The sequence below is a fragment of the Oncorhynchus masou genome, chromosome 3 (genome assembly GCF_036934945.1).
Source record: "Oncorhynchus masou masou isolate Uvic2021 chromosome 3, UVic_Omas_1.1, whole genome shotgun sequence".
NCBI classification, from domain to species: Eukaryota; Metazoa; Chordata; class Actinopteri; order Salmoniformes; family Salmonidae; genus Oncorhynchus; species Oncorhynchus masou.
In genome coordinates this window covers 17,356,430-17,375,952 of record NC_088214.1, presented here as the reverse complement: position 1 = coordinate 17,375,952, position 19,523 = coordinate 17,356,430, and the positions used below count along the sequence as shown (strand labels likewise).

Here is a 19,523-nt window from a genome sequence, read left to right as displayed (position 1 = left end):
CTCGCCAGCCACTCTACTTCCCGCCCACCTTCTTTGCCCCATTCACACACACACGCACACACGCGCACACACGCACACACGCGCACACACACACACACACACACACACACACACACACACACACACACACACACACACACACACACACACACACACACACACACACACACACACACACACACACACACACACACACACATCCATAATTGAGCCCACCCCCTCTTGCTCTCTCTGCCCTGTTTCCAGCTCCACGTGTGAGGAGTTGGTCTTGCTCTGCTCTGGGTGGTGGGGATCGGAAGTCCTTCCTCATTTTTAAGAAATTATTTAAATTTTAACTCACTGAAACTACAATTAATTTCCAAATAAGCAAAGAAACATGAACTGGAGCTGGGTGTTTATGGCAGTCCTTCTGTCTTGCGGGGGACTGTCATGGGGTGAGCAGGGTTTGGACTTCCCTGAGTACGATGGGATGGACCGGGTCATCGAGCTGACTACCAAGAACTACAAGTCTGTGATGAAGACGCATGATGTGATGGTTCTGTACTACCATGAGCATCCCGGATCCGATGCCGTTGCCCAGAAACAGTTTGAAATCGAGGAACTGGCCCTGGAGGTGGGTCACGGGACAAAAGGAGGACTGGGTCAGGGGACAGGAGGCTGGGAGGACTGGGTCAGGGGACAGGAGGCTGGGAGGACTGGGTCAGGGGACAGGAGGCTGGGAGGACTTGGTCAGGGGACAGGAGGCTGGGAGGACTTGGTCAGGGGACAGGAGGCTGGGAGGACTTGGTCAGGGGACAGGAGGCTGGGAGGACTTGGTCAGGGGACAGGAGGCTGGGAGGACTGGGTCAGGGGACAGGAGGCTGGGAGGACTGGGTCAGGGGACAGGAGGCTGGGAGGACTGGGTCAGGGGACAGGAGGCTGGGAGGACTGGGTCAGGGGACAGGAGGCTGGGAGGACTGGGTCAGGGGACAGGAGGCTGGGAGGACTGGGTCAGGGGACAGGAGGCTGGGAGGACTGGGTCAGGGGACAGGAGGCTGGGAGGACTGGGTCAGGGGACAGGAGGCTGGGAGGACTTGGTCAGGGGACAGGAGGCTGAGAGGACTTGGTCAGGGGACAGGAGGCTGGGAGGACTTGGTCAGGGGACAGGAGGCTGAGAGGACTTGGTCAGGGGACAGGGAGGCTGGGAGGACTTGGTCAGGGGACAGGAGGCTGGGAGGACTGGGTCAGGGGACAGGAGGCTGGGAGGACTGGGTCAGGGGACAGGAGGCTGGGAGGACTGGGTCAGGGGACAGGAGGCTGGGAGGACTGGGTCAGGGGACAGGAGGCTGGGAGGACTGGGTCAGGGGACAGGAGGCTGGGAGGACTTGGTCAGGGGACAGGAGGCTGGGAGGACTTGGTCAGGGGACAGGAGGCTGAGAGGACTTGGTCAGGGGACAGGAGGCTGGGAGGACTTGGTCAGGGGACAGGAGGCTGGGAGGACTTGGTCAGGGGACTGGGAGGACTGGGTCAGGGCTGGGAGGACTGGGTCAGGGGACTGGGAGTACTTGGTCAGGAGGCTGGGAGGTCTGGGTCAGGGGACTAGGAGGACTGGGTCAGGGGACTAGGAGGTCTGGGTCAGGTGACAGGAGGCTGGGAGGACTTGGTCAGGAGGCTGGGAGGACTTGGTCAGGGGACTAGGAGGTCTGGGTCAGGGGACTAGGAGGACTTGTTCAGGGGACTGGGAGGACTTGGTCAGGGGACAGGAGGCTGGGAGGACTTGGTCAGGAGGCTGGGAGGACTTGGTCAGGGGACTGGGAGGACTTGGTCAGGGGACTAGGAGGACTTGGTCAGGGGACTAGGAGGACTTGGTCAGGGGACTAGGAGGACTTGGTCAGGGGACTAGGAGGACTGTGTCAGGGGACTGGGAGGACTGGGTCAGGTGACAGGAGGCTGGGAGGACTTGGTCAGGAGGCTGGGAAGACTTGGTCAGGGGACAAGGAGGACTTGGTCAGGTGACAGGAGGCTGAGAGGACTTGGTCAGGGGACAGGAGGCTGAGAGGACTTGGTCAGGGGACAGGAGGCTGGGAGGACTTGGTCAGGGGACAGGAGGCTGGGAGGACTTGGTCAGGGGACTGGGAGGACTGGGTCAGGGGACTGGGAGTACTTGGTCAGGAGGCTGGGAGGTCTGGGTCAGGGGACTAGGAGGACTGGGTCAGGGGACTAGGAGGTCTGGGTCAGGTGACAGGAGGCTGGGAGGACTTGGTCAGGAGGCTGGGAGGACTTGGTCAGGGGACTAGGAGGTCTGGGTCAGGGGACTAGGAGGACTTGTTCAGGGGACTGGGAGGACTTGGTCAGGGGACAGGAGGCTGGGAGGACTTGGTCAGGAGGCTGGGAGGACTTGGTCAGGGGACTGGGAGGACTTGGTCAGGGGACTAGGAGGACTTGGTCAGGGGACTAGGAGGACTGGGTCAGGTGACAGGAGGCTGGGGAGACTTGGTCAGGGGACTAGGAGGACTTGGTCAGGGGACTAGGAGGTCTGGGTCAGGGGACTGGGAGGACTTGGTCAGGGGACTAGGAGGACTGGGTCAGGGGACTAGGAGGACTGGGTCAGGTGACAGGAGGCTGGGAGGACTGGGTCAGGGGACTAGGAGGTCTGGGTCAGGTGACAGGAGGCTGGGGAGACTTGGTCAGGGGACTAGGAGGACTTGGTCAGGGGACTAGGAGGTCTGGGTCAGGTGACAGGAGGCTGGGAGGACTGGGTCAGGGGACTAGGAGGACTGGGTCAGAGGACTAGGAGGTCTGGGTCAGGTGACAGGAGGCTGGGAGGACTTGGTCAGGAGGCTGGGAGGACTTGGTCAGGGGACTAGGAGGTCTGGGTCAGGGGACTAGGAGGACTTGGTCAGGGGACTGGGAGGACTTGGTCAGGGGACAGGAGGCTGGGAGGACTTGGTCAGGGGACTGGGAGGACTTGGTCAGGGGACTAGGAGGACTTGGTCAGGGGACTAGGAGGACTTGGTCAGGGGACTAGGAGGACTGGGTCAGGGGACTGGGAGGACTTGGTCAGGAGGCTGGGAGGTCTGGGTCAGGGGACTAGGAGGACTGGGTCAGGGGACTAGGAGGTCTGGGTCAGGTGACAGGAGGCTGGGAGGACTTGGTCAGGAGGCTGGGAGGACTTGGTCAGGGGACTGGAGGACTTGGTCAGGGGACTAGGAGGACTTGGTCAGGGGACTAGGAGGACTTGGTCAGGGGACTGGGAGGACTTGGTCAGGGGACTAGGAGGTCTGGGTCACGTGACAGGAGGCTGGGGAGACTTGGTCAGGGGACTAGGAGGACTTGGTCAGGGGACTAGGAGGTCTGGGTCACGTGACAGGAGGCTGGGAGGACATGGTCAGGGGACTAGGAGGTCTGGGTCAGGTGACAGGAGGCTTGGGGGACTTGGTCAGGGGACTAGGAGGACTTGGCCAGGTGACAGGAGGCTGGGAGGACTTGGTCAGGGGACTAGGCGGTCTGGGTCAGGTGACAGGAGGCTGGGAGGACTTGGTCAGGGGACTAGGAGGTCTGGGTCAGGTGACTAGGAGGTCTGGGTCAGGGGACTAGAAGGACTTGGTCAGGGGACTAGGAGGTCTGGGTCAGGTGACAGGAGGCTGGGAGGACTGGGTCAGGGGACTAGGAGGACTTGGTCAGGGGACTGGGAGGTCTGGGTCAGGGGACTGGGTCTGGGTCAGGGGACAGGAGGCTGGGAGGACTGGGTCAGGGGACTAGGAGGTCTGGGTCAGGTGACAGGAGGCTGGGAGGACTTGGTCAGGGGACTAGGAGGTCTGGGTCAGGTGACAAGAGGCTGGGAGGACTTGGTCAGGGGACTAGGATGTCTGGGTCAGGTGACAGGAGGCTGGGAGGACTGGGTCAGGGGACTAGGAGGACTTGGTCAGGGGACTAGGAGGACTGGGTCAGGTGACAGGAGGCTGGGAGGACTTGGTCAGGGGACTGAGAGTACTGGGTCAGGGCACTGAGAGGACTGGGTCAGGGGACTGGGAGGTCTGAGTCAGGGTGGTGGGAGGACTGGGTCATGGGTCTAGGAGGGTAATGGGTTCTTGGTGGACTTGGTCAGGGGGCTGGGAGGACTGGGTCAGGGGACTAGGAGGACTGGGTCAGGGGACTGGGAGGACTGGGTCAGGGGACTGGGAGGATGGTTAGGGGACTGGGAGGACCAGTGGAGGCTGCTGAGGGGAGAACGGCTCATAATAATGGCTGGAACAGAGCGGCTAGAATGGCATCAAACCATGTGTTTTATGTATTTGATACCGTTCTACTGATTCCGCTCCAGCCATTACCACAAGCATTTCCTCCCCAATTAAGGTATCACCAATCTCTTGTGGGGATGACTGAGTCTTGGGACTGAGAGGACTGGGTCAGGGCACTGAGAGGACTGGGTCAGGGGACTGGCAGGACTGGGTCAGGGGACTGAGTAGACTGGGTCAGGGGACTGGCAGGACTGGGTCAGGGGACTGAGAGGACTGGGTCAGGGGACTGAGGACTGGGTCAGGGGACTGGACTGGGTCAGGGGACTGAGAGGACTGGGTCAGGGGACTGGCAGGACTGGGTCAGGGGACTGTGAGAGGACTGGGTCAGGGGACTGAGAGCACTGGGTCAGGGGAGTGAGAGCACTGGGTCAGGGGACTGAGAGGACTGGGTCAGGGTAGTGAGTGGACTGGGTCAGGGGACTGGCAGGACTGGGTCAGGGGGCTGGGAGGACTGGGTCAGGGGACTGAGAGGACTGGGTCAGGGGACTGGGAGGACTGGGTCAGGGGACTGAGTGGACTGGGTCAGGGGACTGGCAGGACTGGGTCAGGGGGTCAGGGGACTGGAACTGGGACTGGGTCAGGGGACTGAGAGGACTGGGTCAGGGGACTGGCAGGACTGGGTCAGGGGACTGGCAGGACTGGGTCAGGGGACTGGCAGGACTGGGTCAGGGGACTGGAAGGACTCGGGCAACTGAGTGGGGGATGGTGAGGAGAGGGGATGGGTAACTGGGAGTTAGAAGTGGGACACACAGTGCCTGGGTAGGGATGCACCATCACTGCTATAATGAATCAACTGGATGAGGCATAATAGTGTGTATTAAGGGGCTACGTGGATACAGACAGTATTTACAAGTAGCTAAGTGTTGTTCTTAAGGGTAAGGCAACTAAAATGTGGCCTTTGAAACATGCCACAACAGAGACAATGATTAAATTAAGATGTTCAAGGCAATATATAAGAAGCAAAAGCTGCAAGGGTCTGACTATTGCATGGATTGGACAGTTTACTGAATTTGAAAGGCTTTTTAGTGAATGAATTTTGTCATCAGGGTAAATGGGTAGAGGCAGACATGAGATAGTAACATAAATTAATAATCAGCTGATACTATAAATTGCCAAATAAGTGCTAGTGCCTGGAGGGGACTGTAGGAGTACTGTGTTGACTCACCTGCTGTTCCAGAAATCTCTGGGTTGCTGGAAATATCCCTGGGGTGTATTGTTTTAAGACTGACTCATGATTTTGTGGTCTTAGATGAAATGGGAGATGGCAGGGATGGGTCTGTCTTTAAGGAATGGCGTGGGGCAGGAATTTGTGCAGAGACATAAGAAATACTGACAACTGAGACAAAAACATTTGTCACGTGCCTGTGGCATGGAGGAGGTGTGAGACAGCATTCTTCACATGCAAAGTGTTGAGTCGTGAGGACACGGGATTCCATCACCAGTCCTGGCAAATGGTTGACAGTACAGATAGCAGGTGTTCGACCTGCTATCTGTACTGTCAACCATCTATGACTCAAACATGACATGGACAGAAGTAGCAGGACCCCAAGTCATCAGCTCGTTGACTGATCTGATTTTACAATCCATGAGGATAATCTTTTCTAACTTCCTAACTTCTATCAGAAATGTCCTACATTTCTTGTATTGATTGTAATAGGGTCTGCGGAGTAAATCCATATGTGTGTGCACATGGCCATATGTCCATGTTGATATGTGTGTGTCACCATGGGTGTGTTGTGTGTGTCTGTTTATGTGACCCTGTTCTTTGAAGTGTGCCCCTCGCTACATCCATCACACACTCAACTGCCCTTTTTCTTCTCCCTGATTTCCAACTGGCCTTCCTACCAGCCAACATGCCATCCCAATAACCCCTCACGATAGGCTAAAGGTCAAAGGTTAAAGCTCCATCCTGTCACTCAAGATGTTCAGCTGCAGAACAGTCCCGTTCAGCCTGGTGAGAGGGTTACATCCATAGCATGATCATATTGATCATCATTTTAACAGTGTCTGACAGAGTTACACCGTAGGTCTGCTTCAGACTACAGCTTCGTACATAGAAGAATAATTCACCCATAGAAATAAAATGTGTACATTCTATTTCAATGGCTACACCACTCCATTGTAAATCTGTTACTTAGAGAACTCCACATAGGCCTACTGTCAACACAATTCCATACGTTCAGTGAGAGATGTGCAGCTATTCCTCATTCACTCATATCTGAGCAGTATGGATCACAAGAATGTGTGCATTGTGTGATTTCATAGACACTTTTTTGATTAGTTTTGGCACCAAAGCAAGTGCCAACCTACATTTCCAATTAACTACATTGTTCAATCTTAAACCCCTGCACTCTCTCACCCTTGAAAGGGAATAACGGTTCTTGATCTCCAGTGAAATCAGTAGCCCTCTCAGGAGGCACAAAGGTTATCTCATTCAGCAGTGAAACCCATAGGTACCCCTGGATGGCCTGAAACTGAAGACAAATTAGTGTGAATGACTGGTGGTTTATAAAGAAACATAAATGCTCTTCAGATGGCCAATGAGCTAATCCTCTCAAATCCAGCTCTGCCAGGACTGGCCCAAATTCTTAGGACTACAATTTAACAACTTTGGACTACATCTTCCAGGATTCCCTAAAGAGAAACACAACACAGCTCTGAAAGCCTGAAGAGCTATTTTGGGACTGGTGCCTCTTAAGGAGTTGTATGGTTTACTTTAACTCATTTAATCACCTGGGAAACGAATAACGAATAAATATACCAAAGTCTACTGTAGAATTTTGCCATGACCAGGTTCCCAGGTTGGAAACAAACGCTTCAGGAAATGAACACATCCACTTTCGTGTGTGCATGTGGGTGTATAGGAGTACATGTGTGCATGTATGTAGGTCCGTGTGTGGGAGAGACATATGTCTACTCAGCAATGTGTTTTGATTAATGATATATTAATCATCATCTGAGAATACTTGCCTGCCCCCTCCTCTGTATGTTATGGGACATCGAGGCCTAGACCAGGAGGTTCAGGCCCCAGTACTGCGGTGTCGGCTGACTGGACTGGGATGACTGACAGACGGCTGCAGTACTGTACCTGTCAGCGGATCCTAGAGACTTGAGCGTCACCAGCACCTTGCCAAAATAGTCCTTGGTTGGTGTGGCTCTGGGTCTATATTTATCAAGTGCTGCTGTTGTGGATGTTTGTGTATCCTAAAGTGCTGTGTTGCTATCTGAAAGGTAGTAGTGCCATGACATTATGTGAAATTAATGTGCACTCTGCACTCTGTTTTGGTCTATTAGAGAGAGAGAGAGAGAGAGAGAGAGAGAGAGAGAGAGAGAGAGAGAGAGAGAGTATATTACATAGAATGAATAGAACGAGCTTGGAACCTCTAACCCTGGCAATTTGACTGGTAAACTGATGTGTACACTCGCAATAGATGTGGTAAAGAGTTACAATTAAAAAACAAAATTGACTACCATAAACAATTTATATATGCTAGCTATTCTAATCAGCTTCTATTCTAACTAATCACTTCTTCTAAACCTGAAAAGGGACAACTTCTACATGTTATGCAGCAAAAACTGCCAAATATATCCAAATCAGACTTAAGTAAGCACATTGTGTGCCTATTCAATACCACCTTGCACACTCTTGCCTGCATCTAGCTGATCTAGGGTGTACAAACAGCATGATCTCTTTGCTCATTGTATAATTCCTTCTCGCAGCTACACGCTATTCTGTGACCAGGCAAAAAAAAACTTTCCAAGCCAAACCTTCAGCCCATAACCGCTACACACAGCTTACATCAGGGTTTCCCAAACTCAGTCCTCGGGACCCCAAGGGGTGCACGTTTTGGTTTTTGCTCTAGCACTACACAGTTGATTCAAATAATCAACTAACCATCAAGCATTGGTAATTTGAATCAGCTGTGCAGTGCTAGGGAAAAAAACACATGCAACCCTTGGGCTCCCAGGGACTGAGTTTGGGAAATGCTGGCCTACATCATTGTCACCATAGCTACTAAAACTAACGTGTTAGTAAACCCGATACAATCATGCAGTACAGTGTACAGCAAGCGATACAGGCCCCTGTGGGAATAGATTAGTAAAACCAAAAGTTTACCTTGACTTGGAAGAGTTCCAGTGTTGGAAAGCCATAACTAGTTAACATAGCATCCCTCTGTTTGAGCCGTGTGTCTCAGTAGGCTAAACTAGCTAGCTAACTAACTATTTCACAGCGGTTTAGATGGTACAATGATTTTCTACACTATACTTGTTTTGTTACAAACTGAAATTAAGTGAACTATTAGAATTTTAGCAAGAAGGAAATGGCAGAGCGACTTCTACATAGTGCATCTTGAAGTGGAAAAATGTATACAACAAAATATAGCTAGCTCTCTCTCTATCTCTTGTGTCTCCTTCATTTTTAATATTTATTTATTCAAAACTGTTCAACTATTGTCTCTCTCTAATTGAGTCACCTACTCATCCCATTTTATGCACTGCAGTGCTAGCTAGCTGTAGCTTATGCTTTCAGATTCGTTCTCTGATCATTTGATTGGGTGGACAACATGTCAGTTCATGCTGCAAGAACTCTGATATGTTGGAGGACGTCCTCTGAATGTTGTCATAATTACTGTGTAAGTCTATGGAACATGGTGAGAACCATGAGCCTCCTAGGTTTTGTATTGAAGTCAATGTACCCAGAGGAGGAAGGTAACTAGTTGTCCTCCAGCTACACCATGGAGCTACCCCAGAGAGTACTGTTGAGGCTACTGTAGACCTTAATTGCAACACAGTGTGTTCAATCAATTATTTGGTGACATGCATATGGTTTTATCTAAAAATGTTAACTTTTTTTAATGTTTCACTATTTTTATGAAATTCAGTGAGGAGGATGGTCCTCCCCTTCTTCATCTGAGGAGCCTCCACTGCATTCAAATGATGCTAACTGATGTGGCTCATGGAATGAAATTCATTTTTTTGTAGTGTCAGTTGAGTTGATTCAACAAATCGTAGCACAGATTGATGGGTACACTTCCTGCTTTTTCTTCCTGCTTTGCTGCTATGGATACACTCTCAATGGCTAATCAAAAGAGAACCATCGCGCTCTCCCAGAAGCTTGGTAAAAACCCTGTAAATTAGGACAAACAAAATGTGTAATGGGTCTGCACTCAAAAAGATGTCTCATAAAACATACTTTGTTTTGAGAGAAAAAAATCACTACATCAGGGATAGCGTACACAGACGTTCTGGCTTTGCAGCCTTCTTCAGTGTGTAGGTAGAATTTCTTTTGAATTCAAAACAGCATTTGTAGGGAACAACCGATGAGACTGTTATACAACACTGTCCATATCAGATTTTACATATCGTTTATGAGTCAGTCCCACATATTTATGAAAGGCTGAGCCTCATGTCCTTTGCAGTGGGCTATCTCATGAATTGATGCCAGTCCACCCATTATGCCATCATCGACTTGAATGGAGACACCCATTCTATTCATTCTATTTCTATGGTATAATCTAGGTCAGGCAATGAGATAGATGAGGATAGCATGTCATCTCATTTAGATGTACAGTATGTGCTCCTCCCTCCTCCCTTCCCTGATTTGTCATGAAGCGAACTCTCCCCTTGCACTCAGGCAACAAACCTGCCCGCTTCACAACACTTGCCCCCAAACAGCAACCTTATATAGCTGTAGTAGTCTGTTTGGCTAAAAGCCTTTAGCTGAGTTTAGCCCTCAATCTATTTAACAGGCCGATCTAGATCCTGACCCCCTTAGAACCTCTTCATATGAATACCACTCCCCACATGACAAATATGGACACATAACTCACTGTGCACAGACGTCAGTTCAGCGTGTAGTTTTGATTCATATTTGATTAAGTTGTCAACTAACATGAATTCAAAGTGAAAACACCAAAAAGTCAAACCATGTCATTGAATTTAGGTTGGGTGAAAAAAAATACAAAAAGTTCCTAAATTCATGGAATTTTCCACGTTGATTCAACGTCATCAGATTGAATTTTTTGTTGTTGAAATGACATGGAAACAAATTTGTTTAAACCAGTTTGTACACAGTGGGAAGTGTCTACGAGGAAAAACCTATTAATCTGACAAGTAAATAGTGGGGACTTTAGCTAAAAATCAGCTTTCCTGGGACAGCCTGCTATTATAATACAGTATAATAATTCACCTCTGACATTTGGGCCGCTGTTTTACAGTTAATCACAAATAAACATTCCCCCAAAAGGTACATAATATCAAACTGCACACCAAGACATAAAGCAGGGGCCACAATTGCTTGCATCCTGCAGTTTCTGGCTAGGATCTTTAGGCCTACCATCAGTGCCAGCTATCATCATTGCCATGGTGTGGAACATGACAGCCTGGTTATGGGATTTTGCTATGCAATAAAATTAACTGCACAGAAGCACTGATAACTTATCCTTCATGTCAGTTTGTGTGTCTTTGTGTATGTATGTTTGGGTGCCTGCACCTCCTTGATGAAGTGCTAGAAGAGATATGTGAAAGCAGGGTTGCACCTGTTGCTATCCAAGCACCCAGTTACCCCAACGCAGTCAGCAGAACTGTTATCCCACCCCCTCCATAAGCAGGCCATGGATGTGGCGACATCGTTGGTTGAGCCGGTTGTCAGTTATAAGGGTCAAGTTTCACACAGATTTAGAAAGTGCATGGACAGCGCTCTGAGTCCCAGGCTTTTATGGTGGAGGAACTGAATGAAAATGTGTGAAATAAAACAACAACATTTCTGTTTGCTTTAGTGCGTACACAGTGCCCTGAGAATGACACCTGTCCCTCCCACAAACCCACAAAGCTGAGGGTGAAGTGAATGCACATCAATTTCCTTACAGAATACTCATGAATAAACTTAAAAACAAACTCCCCAAAAGTCCTTATAAGTTCTTCGTACATTATACAGAAGATATTCTTGCATAGGCATAAGGCTGCCACTGTGTTTTCAGTTATGTGAAAGTGTTGTTTTTTTTCACAGCTTGCAGCTCAGGTACTTGATGACCTTGACGATGAGGATATTGGATTTGGCCTTGTTGATGAGAAGAAGGGCAGTGTTGTTGCTAAGAAACTAGGTAAATACGCACAGAAATAGACACTATTACAGATATTCAAGATTCACAGGATTATTTATAGTTCTGAGGCCAGTTATGGTGAAATTGTCACCATCTTTAAACATGATCCATTTGTCAAAGTGTCACAATCTAATCTAGACATCACCACTGACCAGGTATGTGCTCAGTGGAGTAAACTGCTTGACCGGTCTTAATGGATGCATCTCAATAGTCATACATGGATTCCTCTCCTTGTCTTGCCTCCTTCCTCTGCAACTATCAATGTAGATAATTTCCCCTGTGGAGAGCGCTGCAGAACACTATTTCTCATTTCTACTTGTTTATGTGCACGAGCTGCTGTGCGGGTCACACTTCGACAGGCTGCTGACTAAGATACCTCACTCTTAAGATGACAGTTTTGCGGAGTACTGTTTTTCAAAAAGGTTATTTTGAAGGAGGGGGTCACTGAGACTTACACTCTCCCAAAATTAGGAAATATATTATAGGTGAAAGCAATATGCTGGACGCCCATTGCCCACTGAGACATCACCTTTTTAATTATCTCACCTCAGTGATGATGAAGTAAAGGAAACAAGGAGAAGCCACTACACTTTTGAAATGCACAACTTGTGTCACTGTGCTAAGGCAACCTATGAGCAAGCCTGACCTCTAGTGGATTCCCGGGTATGACTGGATATGTAAGCCTCGAGTTGAAATTCTGTTGTCTCCTCAGGGCTTGAGGAGGCCGACAGCATCTACATTTTCACCGAGAACGAGATCATTGAGTACGATGGGGAGCTTGCTGCAGACACAATTGTGGAGTTCATCTATGATGTATGTGAGAGTAATGTAATCTATTTATGCTCTCTTTTACCTGGCTGCAATTTGTAGGAAACAGACTATTTATCCACTACTAATATATTCTGTACTGTTTCACTCTCTTTTCCCACACCATGATCTTCCTCTCTCCATCCATCCTTCTTTTACTCTGTTCAAGGTTCTTGAAGACCCAGTTGAGATCATTGAGAACGATCCGGAGGTTAAAGGTTTCCATAACATTGAGGAGGATATCAAACTGGTTGGCTACTTTAAGAGTGAAAAGTCTGAACGTAAGAATATATAATGTATTATGTATTTATTTATTTAATTTCACCTTTATTTAACCAGGTAGGCAAGTTGAGAACAAGTTCTCATTTACAACTGCAACCTGGCCAAGATAAAGCATAGCAGTGTGAACAGACAACAACACAGAGTTACACATTGAGTAAACAATAAACAAGTCAATAACACAGTAGAAAAAAAGAAAAAAAGAGTCTATATACATTGTGTGCAAAAGGCATGAGGAGGTAGGCGAATAATTACAATTTTGCAGATTAACATTGGAGTGATAAATGATCAGATGGTCATGTGCAGGTAGAGATACTGGTGTGCAAAAGAGCAGAAAAGTAAATAAATAAAAACAGTATGGGGATAAGGTAGGTAAATTGGGTGGGCTATTTACCGATGGACTATGTACAGCTGCAGTGATCGGTTAGCTGCTCAGATAGCAGATGTTTGAAGTTGGTGAGGGAGATAAAAGTCTCCAACTTCAGCGATTTTTGCAATTTGTTCCAGTCACAGGCAGCAGAGAACTGGAAGGAAAGGCGGCCAAATGAGGTGTTGGCATTAGGGATGATCAGTGAGATACACTTGCTGGATCGCATGCTACGGGTGGGTGTTGCCATCGTGACCAGTGAACTGAGATAAGGCGGAGCTTTACCTAGCATGGACTTGTAGATGACCTGGAGCCAGTGGGTCTGTATATGTAGCGAGGGCCAGCCGACTAGAGCATACAGGTCGCAGTGGTGTGTGGTATAAGGTGCTTTAGTAACAAAACAGATGGCACTGTGATAAACTGCTGAGTAGAGTATTGGAAGCTATTTTGTAGATGACATCGCCAAAGTCGAGGATCGGTAGGATAGTCACTTTTACTAGGGTAAGTTTGGAGGCGTGAGTGAAGGAGGCTTTGTTGCGAAATAGAAAGCCGACTCTAGATTTGATTTTAGATTGGAGATGTTTGATATGAGTCTGGAAGGAGAGATTACAGTCTAGCCAGACACCTAGGTACTTATAGATGTCCACATATTCTAGGTCGGAACCATCCAGGGTGGTGATGCTAGTCGGGCGTGCGGGTGCAGGCAGCGAACGGTTGAAAAGCATGCATTTGGTTTTACTAGCGTTTAAGAGCAGTTGGAGGCCACGGAAGGAGTGTTGTATGGCATTGAAGCTCGTTTGGAGGTTAGATAGCACAGTGTCCAAGGAAGGGCCAGAAGTATACAGAATGGTGTCGTCTGCATAGAGGTGGATCAGAGAATCGCTCGCAGCATCATTGATATATACAGAGAAAAGTGTCGGCCCGAGAATTGAACCCTGTGGCACCCCCATAGAGCCTGCCAGAGGAGCCTGCCCTCCGATTTGATAAGAATATGGTGATTGACATAGTCGAAAGCCTTAGCCAGGTCGATGAAGAAGGCTGCACAGTAATGTCTTTTATCGATGGCGGTTATGATATCGTTTAATACCTTGAGCGTGGCTGAGGTGCACCCATGACCGGCTCGGAAACCAGATTGCACAGTGGAGAAGGTACGGTGGGATTCAAGATGGTCAGTGATCTGTTTGTTGACTTGGCTTTCGAAGACCTTAGATAGGCAGGGCAGGATGGATATAGGTCTGTAACAGTTTGGGTCCAGGGTGTCTCCCCCATTGAAGAGGGGGATGACTGCGGACTGCGGCAGCTTTCCTATCCTTGGGGATCTCAGACGATATGAAAGAGATGTTGAACAGGCTGGTAATAAGGGTTGCGACAATGGCGGCGGATAGTTTCAGAACTAGAGGGTCCAGATCGTCAAGCCCAGCTGATTTGTACGGGTCCAGGTTTTGCAGCTCTTTCAGAACATCTGCTATCTGGATTTGGGTAAAGGAGAAGCTGGGGAGGCTTGGGCGAGTAGCTGCGCGGGGGGGGGAGCTGTTGGCTGGGGTTGGAGTAGCCAGGAGGAAGGCATGGCCAGCCATTGAGAAATGATTGTTGAAGTTTTCGATTATCATGGATTTATCGGTGGTGACCGTGTTACCTAGCCTCAGTGCAGTGGGCAGCTGGGAGGAGGTGCTCTTGTTCTCCATGGACTTTACAGTGTCCCAGAACTTTTGGGAGTTAGAGCTATAGGATGCAAACTTCTGCTTGAAGAAGCTGGCCTTTGCTTTCCTGACTGACTGTGTGTATTGGTTCCTGACTTCCCTGAACAGTTGCATATTCTGGGGACTATTCGATGCTATTGCAGCCTGCCACAGGATGTTTTTGTGCTGGTCGAGGGCAGTCAGGTCTGGAGTGAACCAAGGTTTATATCTGTTCTTAGTTCTGCAATTTTTGAACGGAGCATGCTTATCTAAGATGGTGAGGAAGTTACTTTTAAAGAATGACCAGGCATCCTCAACTGACGGGATGAGGTCAACATCCTTCCAGTATACCCGGGCCAGGTCGATTAGAAAGGCCTGCTCGCAGAAGTGTTTTAGGGAGCGTTTGACAGTGATGAAGGGTGGTCGTTTGACTGTGGACCCGTAGCGGATACAGGCAATGAGGCAGAGATTGCTGAGATCCTGGTTGAAGACAGCAGAGGTGTATTTGGAGGGCCAGTTGGTCAGGATAACGTCTATGAGGGTGCCATTGTTCACAGATTTAGGGTTGTACCTGGTGGGTTCTTTGATGATTTGTGTGAGATTGAGGGCATATAGCTCAGATTGTAGGACTGCCGGGGTGTTAAGCATATCCCAGTTTATTTAAAACATTTAATTTCTGTGTTTTTACTGTATATTATAAGTTATGTGTACATTTTATGGATAAAACAGTGTATTAACAGTGTATTTGTCAACAAAAAAATCTAGATTTTACTAAGGTCTTAACAGATGCCTGTAACATTTCAGATTATTTGGCCTATGTGGACGCGGCTGAGGAGTTCCATCCACACATCAAGTTCTTCGCTACATTCACTCCCAAGGTGAAGAACCGTACCCACTAACAACTACATCCTCAAAATTACACTGGAGCTCTACTCTCCTTTAAAAGTATCCCATTGTTCCTTCAATTCAATCCTCTGTATTCCAGGTTGCCAAGGATCTGGGCCTGAAGGTGAATGAGGTGGACTTCTATGAACCCTTTATAGATGAACCCATAGTTATCCCCGGAAAGCCCTACACAGAGGAGGAGCTTGTCGAGTACATCGAGGATCACGACAGGTGAGATTCATGGCCACAGTGGCCAGAATGGCGATATACATAATGAGATGGGTCAGGTGTTCTTTCCTGGCTTTGTGATTTGACTTGTAAAAACCCTATAACTAGGTGTAAAGGGAATTTTCAGGTGAACCAAAAGGAGGGCAGTCGTTGATAATATCAATCAAAATCAACAGTTGCAACAGGGAGACACCTCCAGAAAAAATGTATAATCGGGACTGTTGGAGACGGGCCCCTTTACATTCTAATCGAACAGTACTAAATGTTCTCTAAACATCAGCCCAAGAGGCTTGTACAAAGTCAAAACAAAAGACAGTAACTTTTCTGCTACAGAGTGTTCATAATGTCATCAATACAATACTAATCAGTGTGTCCTTGTTCCTTGTACCTTGAGTAGCTCCGGCGTCAATCCCTATCAAACGATATGAGAACAATCCATAACAGTCAGTAACAAGTCTAGTGACCATCAACCCGTACACAAATGAGTGTTGCAAATAGGTCTCTGGAAGTCATGTGTATTATAGAAAGGGAAAGCATATAAATATGCTAAGTATTGTGTTAATTACGCTTAACTGGCTATTCCCATTAAAGTAAGGCACAAAGTTTAAAAAGTGTAACCTTGCTCAATGAACAATAAATACATATCTGACGTCCTATTTCTTTACAGACCAACCCTGAGGAAGATGGAGCCTGATAACATGTATGAGATCTGGGTAAGCTATACCTACTATTACCATAAAAATCACCCTACAAAACAAAATGGATGATGTCTTCTGAGTAAGCATGCCTCCCCAATTTTTATTAAGTATACTGAACAAAAATGTAAACGCAACATGCTGAACAAAAATATAAATGCAACATGCTGAACAAAAATATAAACGCAACATGGAACAATTTCAAAGATTTTACTGAGTTACAGTTCATATAAGGAAATCAGTCAATTGAAATAAATTCATTAGGCCCTAATCTATGTATTTCACATGACTGGATAGGGGTGCAGCCATGGGGCGGCCTCGGATGGCATAGGGAGCCAGGCTCAGCCAATCACAATATGTTTTTTTCCCACAAAAAAGCTTTATTACAGACAAGCCAGATGTGGAGCTCCTGGGCTGGCTTGGTTACACGTGGTCTGCAGTTTTGAGGCCGGTTGGACGTAGTGCCAAATTCTCTAAAACGACGTTGCAGGCAGTGTATGGTAGATAAATTATCATTACATTCTCTGGCAACAGACATTTACATTTAAGTCATTTGGCAGACGCAACAGCTCTGGTGGATATTCCTGCAGTCAGCATGCCAATTGCATGCTCCCTCAAAACTTGAGACATCTGTGGCATTGTTTTGTGTGACAAAACTGCACATTCTAAAGTGACCTTTTATTGTCCCCAGCACAAGGTGCACCTGTGTAATGATCATGCTGTTTAATCAGCTTCATGATATGCCACATCTGTCATGTGGATGGATTATCTTGGCAAATATTAAATTATCACTAATAAGGATGTAGACAAATTTGTGCACAACATTTGAGAGAAATATGCTTTTTGTGCGTATGAAACATTTCTGGGATTTTTTTTCAGCTCATGAAACATGGGACCAACATTTTACATGTTGTGCTTATATTTTTGTTCAGTGTATTTATGTGGCCTAAATGTGCAAACAAGGATGGAAATAGACTTGTAGGTAGTCTATATTCCCCATCCCAGTTTTCTTACCTGGTGTTAGTACGTTTAAGGAGTCTGTCTTTTCTTAGGAGGATGACATCGATGGTGAGCACATCATTGCATTCGCAGAAGAGGATGATCCAGGTACAGAACCAAAGGGGAGGCTAATGAGTCAATAGGGCTGGGTGGGGGAGGAGGGAACCATTGTCAGCAAGAGGGGTTTCATAAGGCTTTATGTACATTTGACACTTCACCTTTGACTTCCAAGATGGTTTTGAGTTCCTGGAAATCCTTAAGGAAGTAGCAGAGGAGCACAATGATAATCCCAACCTCAGCATTGTCTGGATTGATCCAGATGACTTCCCGCTGGTAAAATCATGGTCACTTATCAATACAATATAATCCATCTATCCAATTTCCCACATGAAATATGGGGGATAGTGATATGAGATTCTGATTGCTGTTGATTTCTTCCTGGAATATTATCCATCCTCTTTAGCTTGTCCCATACTGGGAGAAGACCTTTGGAATTGACCTGGGCTCTCCCCAGATTGGTGTTGTGGATGTTGAAGATGTGAGTAATGTTTCTGTCATGTATGAGGAGTCATGATGTTCTACACATAGAAATAGAATGAATAGAACAGGCTTGGAACCTCTAACGCTGGCAATTTAACTGGTAAACTCATGCGTACACTCTGAATGTATTTTTTTGTAATGTCAATGTGTTGTTCAGTAGCTTCAACAAATTACAGCACAGATTGATGGGTACATTTGCTGCTTTGCTGCTATGGGTACACTCGCAATGGCCGGCAGTGCACCCATTATGCTTTCACTGACTTGAATGGGGACACCCGTTCTATTAATTCTATTTCTATGGTTCCACGAGCATTAAAAAACATTCAATAGTCTATCTTTGGCACTGAATTGCTTTTTGTCTCTCTATAGGCTGACAGTGTATGGATGGAGATCGACAATGATGACAACCTACCAAGCGCAGATGAGCTTGAGGAATGGATTGAAGATGTTCTTTCAGATGAAATTGATCCAGATGACGATGATGATGATGACGATGATGATGATGACGACGATGATGATGAAGACGACGACGACGACGATGATGATGATGATGAGTGAATTGTTGATCTCATCATTTCACTGGCCTATGTCTAAATCTGGCCAATATAATAGAATTGTCCAATCACATCATCCCCTTCCTCAACTTGTCCTTGTCCTCTGTTGTAACACTTCATTAAGTTAAATATGTCTGCTCATATGGACATCCTCATGTTTTCAACATCCTTGCTCAGAGCATCTTGTCAAAATATTGTCTCATTTTTTTCACTTTGCTTTGAATCCATAAAAGACAGTACTTTCTCAGAGCCCCATTTTTTTTATGCACACCACACCTGTAACTTTGCCATCCATACAATATGAAAAGGATACAAAAAATACATTTTGAAAATAATACTTTCAAAATACAACTATTGGATATTCATTAGCACTAAATCTTAAAACACCTGATGCTTCTGATTTTTATATTTCAAACAAATAGAGGGGTTACTTTGTTGATGCATTTTAAGTCTGAGTCCATCTGTAAACTTGTCGTCTGAATGTATTTTCCTCTCCTAACTTGTCAAATCCAAGGGTGCAAGCAGGCTTTTCCTACATACAGGTCATGGGTCATACCAACCTACTCTGTTGAATTATTGTAACTTTAGTTGGTAAGCTTTTTTTCTTCTTGTGCACTGAAATGTGCTGTAAATCACATGGATGTTTTCTACTGACAAAGAAATATAACAACAGTATTCATTTTTTTTAAACAAGAAAACTTAAACATACTGTAAAGGCTTAAAATAAATGACAGCTTGGAAAAAGATTTGAAAACAACTTGTGATCTGGATTATTGTGTGTGTGTGGACATGTTTAACTATTCTTGTGGGGACCAGAAGTCCCCACAAGAATAGTAAACAAACATACATTTGACCAACTAGGGACATTTTGTTAGTTCCCACAAGGTCAAATGCTATTTCTAGGGTTTAGGGTTAAGGTTACAATTAGTGTTAGAATTATGTTAAGGGTTAGGAGCCAGGGTTTGTTTTAGAGTTAGGTTTATGGGTTAAGGTTATGGTTAGGGTAAGAGTATGGGTTAGGCTTAGGAGTTAGGGAAAATAGGATTTAGTTAGTTGTACAATACTATGTGTGTGTACCATAAAACTCAGATAAGATAATAACAACAA

The 19,523-nt window shown here is 46.8% G+C and overlaps 1 protein-coding gene across 1 annotated transcript; it reads left to right on the top strand.

The window, feature by feature from the left end:
* The first annotated feature begins 251 nt into the window (after nt 1–251).
* LOC135507819 (calsequestrin-1-like) lies at nt 252–19,139 on the top strand. Its single transcript, XM_064927502.1, has 11 exons — nt 252–613; nt 11,290–11,383; nt 12,096–12,196; nt 12,360–12,471; nt 15,320–15,393; nt 15,501–15,631; nt 16,296–16,341; nt 17,376–17,430; nt 17,555–17,655; nt 17,786–17,860; nt 18,232–19,139. Exons 1-11 carry the CDS (start codon nt 377–379, stop codon nt 18,418–18,420), a joined length of 1,215 nt encoding a protein of 404 aa, XP_064783574.1. The 5' UTR covers nt 252–376; the 3' UTR covers nt 18,421–19,139.
* The last annotated feature ends 384 nt before the right edge of the window (nt 19,140–19,523 follow it).

Coding starts and splice junctions, on each gene's coding strand:
- LOC135507819 (XM_064927502.1), top strand. CDS start 377: ATGAACTGGAGCTGGGTGTTTATGGCAGTCCTTCTGTCTTGCGGGGGA. Junction 12,472..15,319: donor TAAGAGTGAAAAGTCTGAAC/GTAAGAATATAT, acceptor GTAACATTTCAG/ATTATTTGGCCTATGTGGAC. Junction 17,656..17,785: donor ATCCAGATGACTTCCCGCTG/GTAAAATCATGG, acceptor CATCCTCTTTAG/CTTGTCCCATACTGGGAGAA.